Consider the following 6,751-nt stretch of genomic DNA (forward strand, 5'->3'; position numbering starts at 1 on the left):
AGAGAGAGAGAGAGAGAGAGAGAGAGAGAGAGAGAGAGAGAGAAATAGAAAGAGAGAGGGGGTCATAGAGAAGGCATCAAGGTCACCTTTTTGTTAGCCCTTAAATTTGTTTGTGCGCTCGCTTCATGAGAAAGGTTTTGATAGGAAAAGAATTCAGAAATAATATGTTCTAGTACATTAATACTGAGTCGATAGAGCTCCAGATCAATAGGGAAAGATAAACATGTTCTTTGCTATTAGAATCATTTTTTAAACAAGCAAAATGGTAACACATCTAGGGGAGGTAGCTCCTGGACAAAGTGAGGAATCTGGCATAGTGTAAGGAGTTGGCTCCCACAATGAAAGTCGTCTGCCTGTTCGATGCTGGAAAGTGACGTTGGAGTGTGCGGTGTGTCTGCACACATAATAACGGCCAGATGCGTGGTGTCTTTTGCCTTAGAGTGTAAACATATTCAGTTGAAGTCAGAAAAATAGATCCAGTAAACGTAATGAGAAAATATAATCCAAGGGATTTGTGCTGGGAACACTAACAAAGAACAATTGGTAGAGGGAGGGAGAAGTGAAGGTAGGGAAACAAAGAAGGGAGGGAGTGCAGCGGGTATAAAGACATCTCACCTTAACTCTCTATCATCAACAGACAATAATGATATGATAAACTTTAATTTCGACTAACGCAAAAGAAAATAGTATAGTGTTGTTTTCAATGGCAAGATTTCGACCACCTTGGTGAGTGGATAGTCTTTGTGTTTAATACACGCCGGATTAATGAAACATTGATGGAAAAATAAAACTAATATTTAAGAAAACATTTGTGAAGTAACATTAGTATGCCAAGGTGAGATTTCAAAGGAGCGTCGTGAGAAGTCCTTAGAAAAAATTGACAGAAGACTCCAAGACGAAAATATGCATATTATAATCACAGCTCTATCAACTTCCTGACACACTTTCGTAGCAAATTCTTTTAAAAATGCAAAAGAAAAAAAGAAAAAACCCCAACAATGCATGATATTGTACAATATTATTGAAAATGACAGGATTAATAATCTGACAGGATGGAACATCAATTTACTCTACAGAAGGTTCATGTGGTTAATTGAAATGAATACTTTGGTCAATATGTGTGGGTTTCATTGGTAGGCAACGATACCTAACTGTACAAAATTATTACATTTTAACTTTGCAAATACTAAATTTGGCCTGACTATCGCGTGAAGTCTTCTGTTATGGACAGTGAAATGATCGAATAGGGATTAGGAAGACAATTAAGGAAAAGGGGGGAGGGAGAGGGGGCAGTCAAAGGAAAAATTCTTGGCAAAAACTAAGACATGCAAGTACCTGTAACCAAGTGCAGATAACGGAAGTTATAATGTGCTTCAACTAATTAAGTGTATGTTCTAGTGATAGCTGTTGTCCACTTAGAAATAACTTACGACTTAGCTGTCTGTGGCGATAACGATAGCCTTAAAAAAACAGAGTGAGTTCCATCAGAATCTTTCGAAAGTCACAAAAAAATGAAAGGCTATAGTAACGTTGTAATGTTTCATTGCATGATATTATTGGCAATGTTTTCTTGAACACGTAGCCTATACAAACACCTCAAAATAATTCAAACTGAAGTGGGCATTTTCTTTGTCGATTATGTTCTCTTCTTCTGCTACCCTCATTTGTTTCCCAACCATGGCCTATCTTTGCAGAACCACATTAAAATTCGGAATATAGAATTGTCAAACAGAAGCACAAAAATAAACAGAATCGCCCCTACTTTTCTGTTCTCGTTCAGTTTTTGTCCTTGACGAACAAGATAGGCTTTATCATGTCTTTATACATTAACATAATGAATTTTACACAATAATAGCTTATAAACAAAGACACACAGACATATACACTCACACACACACACACACACACACACACACACACACACATACTTACACACACACGCGCGTGCGAGTGCGCACACATACAAAGAGGGTAAGAGAGAGAGGCAGAGAGGCAGAGAGACAGAGAGAGGCAGAGAGGGACAGAGAGAGACAGAGAGAAACAGACAGACAGACAGACAGACAGACAGACAGACAGACAGACAGACAGACAGACAGACAGACAGACAGACAGACAGACGCACGAAATATGCAAGCGTACTCACGTAAACACAAAATAAAAAGATTTACACATTCACAGCAAACACACGCACATAGATAAACATACACTCATTTGCATTCACACACAAGTCAGCTGCATACACATGACATAGAGAACACCACAACTTACGCTTCCTCCTGCACTCGATCCCGTTCCCTTCGAACCCGCGGGCACATACACACTTGTAGGACATCTGGTCCGGGTCGTACATACACTCGGCATTTCGGTCACAGTTGTTCACTTGGTTGCATGGTACCACTGGACAAAAACAAAAGCTACAATTTTTCAAGGTACATAGGATTTCTTAAAAGTGATGATTGAATAGAGACTGTATTTTTTCTATTCGGCGAAATTATCACACATGGTATCAGAAAAATACCATAGTTGTGACCATGGTTGTGACTAACTTAAAATTTCAGTTGTAGGCAAGCCGTGAGCCTCGACAATGTTATTAATATTAGCACTCTCTCGAAAACAGGCGTACTGTTAAACATACCGCAGTTGCGAGCGCTGTAAAACCCTCTACTATAAAAAAACAAAAAACATACCGCGACCTCAGTGCTTTCTTGTCGCATCTCCATTTTTAATAACAGCGAAAACAGTTCATAACAAAGAGTGAGCTTAAGAAGAAGTCGTGGGTGGTTGGCGGGTGCTCTGATGTGATTTGCTTCTTCTTTCCTGTCAAAGATCTATCGTCCTTATCTCCCCTTCTTCTTTTTTATGGTTGTTACTCTCTTGTAACACCTCTAATCTTCTGGCGTTCATATGACCTTATGCAGTTGCGAGCGCCGTAAAACCATTACTAAAACTAACTAAAACTAAGAAGAAGTCACATTTTCACTGTTAAAATAATGGAGATACGGCCCAAAAAATGAAGTCGCGATACCGTGAGCCCCAATGGTGATACTAACATAATACTCTCAATGTCGAGCCGCATCTAAAAAACAAACAAGAAAGGCCTAGATCTATATCAGTAACGCCAATTACCAAAATGGCACACCATGAACAGTATTTCAGGGTCACGTAACGTGTATGACGCACCACTGACAGCAAGCGTAGAGCGTACCAGTATCAAGATATGACTACAAACTACCATTAGCATTGGGGCCATTTCGTGGAAAATGAAATTGCATTGACACACAAAACGCGGGGAAGGTGACCTGCTGAAAAAATCAAAGCAGTGATAGAGCAATTCTTTCCTCTTACAAAAAAAAATCCAATGTATATTATGATGCACGTTTAACAGAATTACTAAGTCATGAGTAGGCATATTATGATTTACAAGAACGCAAAAGCGTTACCAAGTTACTTTTATAACGTACCACTAACGCTAAGAGAGGGGGTCACAAGCTGTGTACAGCCTCAAGTGGAAATGAAGCTTCTAAATGCTCAAAATGTGGCAAACCTTTCTCTGCCAGTCTTGTCTCATTAGCCACAGCAGAAGCCACAAGTCAGCTTAACCTTTAATGCTTCTACTTCTCTTCACAGAGATACTCTCTTCTGTGGAAGCATTACTATTACCGTCACCTTCATGATTATTTTTTTTAAAATCATTTTATTTTTGTACTAAAACCATAACGAAGTCACACGTATGACGTACCTCTTCTCTGGCAGATCTTGCCGTCTCCCTGGAAGCCCGGGTTACAGCGGCACATGTACCGGGTCTCGTCACGTGGGTCCTGCAGGCAGCGGGCGTTGGCGTCACAGTCGTTGAGCTCCTCGCAGCCACCGGTGGCTGAGGGTGAGGTGGAGGGAGGGGGTGGTGAGGGGGGAGGAGGGCGAGGGGGGGGAGGAGAGGAGTGTAATGGTCAGTTGATTCAAACCCAGGTGAGATATTTACAAATTTAGCAGTTTATGTACGAGTAACTTTGCAGCCGTGTTGCTTTAGTTTCCTCATTAAATTCAATTCGAAGATAATGGTATGATAACAAGCGTCAGTAATCGGTAGAAGAAAGTAAAGATGTGCATTATCCTCGTCATTAATTTTCACCAATAGGAGCAGAATACTTCTCACAGAAGAGATTTTTAAATTTTTATAATTATTTTTTTTTGGGGGGGGGAGGGGTTGTTGTTACTGCTTTGCTATTGTTGTTGTTGTTGCTGTTAATGATGATGATGATGATGATGATGATGCTGTTGTCGTTATTGCTACTGCTGCTGCTGCTGCTGCTTTGTTATTGTCGTTGTGTGTGAATGTGCGTGAATGGGCGTGAATGGGGTGATGGTCTTCATTTATGTGTACCTCGAAACTAAAAACTCACTGGCAACTCTGCACCTCTTCCCTGAGCCGATGTATCCCTCGTTACATTGACAACGGAAGGAATCACCGTCCGGCACGCACTTAGCGTTGGCATCACAGTCGTTGTACACGTCACAGTTGGTCTTCTCGCACCGGAACCCGTCACCTGTTTAGTTTTATAATAATAATAATAATAATAATAATAATAATAATAATAATAATAGTAATAATATAGTAAATCATCATCATCATCATCATCATCATCATCATCATCAACAACATCATCATCATCATCATAATAATAATAATAATAATAACAATGATAATAATAATATAAAAAATAAGAAGAATAAGAATACTGATAATAATAATGATGATAATAATAATAACAATAACAATAACAATAATAATAATAATAATAATAATAATAATAATAATAATAATAATAATAATAATAATAATAATAATAATAATAATAATAATAATTTAATGATACTGTTGAAAATCGTATCAATAATGACAATGATGATGATGATCATTATTATAAGTATTAGTATTAGTTTTATTATCATTATTCTCGTTATCATTTTTATTATTGTTTGTTGCTGTTGAATAAACGTCATTTTTTACAATTATTATCATCATCATAACATTTATTCTAAATCTTAACCATTCTTTTTTGTGCTATTATGTTCGTTATGAAGTCAAATAAGCACTTCCTGGCGCACATAAAACCTGATGCAGTTGCGAGCGCCGTAAAACCTCTACTAAAACTAAACTAAAAGAAACACCTACCTCTGTAGCCGTAGTTACACCTGCAGATGCCGACATCTCTGGACTCGTCCAGCCAGCAGAGGCCGCCTTCCTGGTCGCACATGCCAGGGTCATCCCTGCAGTCTCTCAGAGTACAGGTGTTCCCGTCTCCAGCATAGCCACGCACGCACACGCACTCGTAGTCGCTGGTGGCGTCGTTGAAAAGGCAGCGGGCGTTACGGTCGCAGTCGGCGCAGGTGTCTGATAATTGATTGACAGATTTGATTCTGAATGAGTTGTGCCCCTTTATTTCCTATTTATCTTAGATATTTATTAAAGGAGGCTAGCGGCTTCGATCCTGCCTCTAAGCCATTTACGGTCTCTGCTCTAAGCCCAGTTCAGGTCGAGTGAAATGCAGCGTTCCAGCTGACAAATCGAACTACTCTATAGAATAACACCCTACCTCTTGCCTGTATGGGAACTGAACTGACATCCTCTGTGCACAACAGCGAAGAGCCTATGACATCTATCGTCCTAATCTCCCCTTCTTCTTTTTATGTTTGTTACTCTCTTGTAACACCTCTAGTATTCTGGCGCTCATATGATCTTATGCAGTTGCAAGCACCGTAAAATCTCTACTAAAACTAAAACAGGAGAGCCTATACACTACTCACACAGGTAAGGACGGATTGGGTTAATAACAAATGAAGTAAGGATGGTGTTAAGAGTCGGAACTCCTTCTATGCTTTCAAAGGTGCGCCGACGGCCCAGTTCACATCATGCTAGGTTACGACGAAAAACTCCCAGTTTCGAATCCTTATCTGGGTGTCGGTTGAAAGGGGCGTGAAATCCATACCATTTATTCATGCTAGTCAAACACACGATTCAGTTTGTAAGACGGAGAGCGTATCATGTTAAGAACGTTGGATTGGCTTCCCATGTAAGCTAGAATGTCATATAAAAGTGTAATAGTATGTCATAGTATGTCAGATAGTATGTCAGATAGTATGTCAGATAGTATGTCAGATAGTATGTCAGAGCTTCGATCTACGACACTGACATGCAAGCACTGCAACAGAATCTGCGCTTCAAACATAAGAAGAATTAGCCATGAAAGAAGCTGCATGAAGACAATCTTGAGACCATCTTAAGCTAAATAATTGACCGTCTGCATAGACGAAAAGAGCCATACATAGTATGTCATAAATGTGTCAATAACAAAGCCCCCTCATGTCCCAGTGATCTCACCCAGAATAATGTTCCATCTAGATCACTAAGATCAGGCGATCAGTATCTTTTAAGAGTTCCTAGAAAAGGAGGTAAAAAATTAGCTGAAAGATCGTTTACCCACCTTGCCCCATAAGTTTGGAACTCTCTTCCCCAACCCTTGAGACATACAACATCACAGTCTAAATTTAAAATATCTTTAAAGACACATTTAATGACATCATTTTTATGCCAATATATTCATGTTCAGTACAATATTATGTAAATGACTATGTATCCATTTATGCATTTTGTGAATTACATCGTGTCTATTATTTTATTATGTATTGGTAAGTGCTCTTTCGTAACGATGTGTAAGCGTGCGCGTGTGATTAACAAGTAGATGTGTGTGTG

General features: G+C 39.2%; 1 protein-coding gene across 1 annotated transcript in view; it reads right to left on the reverse strand.

Annotated features, from left to right (window-relative positions):
• LOC101856280 (nidogen-1) overlaps positions 1-6,751 on the reverse strand; it is a gene marked incomplete in the record, with an annotated part of 55,301 nt that overhangs the window by 11,793 nt on the left and 36,757 nt on the right. The window contains 4 exon segments of the mRNA XM_005104399.3: positions 2,269-2,397; positions 3,740-3,874; positions 4,401-4,544; positions 5,174-5,392. Coding sequence (XP_005104456.2) covers positions 2,269-2,397; positions 3,740-3,874; positions 4,401-4,544; positions 5,174-5,392 — 627 coding nt within the window.

Source organism: Aplysia californica, unplaced genomic scaffold (genome assembly GCF_000002075.1).
Source record: "Aplysia californica isolate F4 #8 unplaced genomic scaffold, AplCal3.0 scaffold00418, whole genome shotgun sequence".
In the NCBI taxonomy this organism is placed as follows: Eukaryota; Metazoa; Mollusca; class Gastropoda; order Aplysiida; family Aplysiidae; genus Aplysia; species Aplysia californica.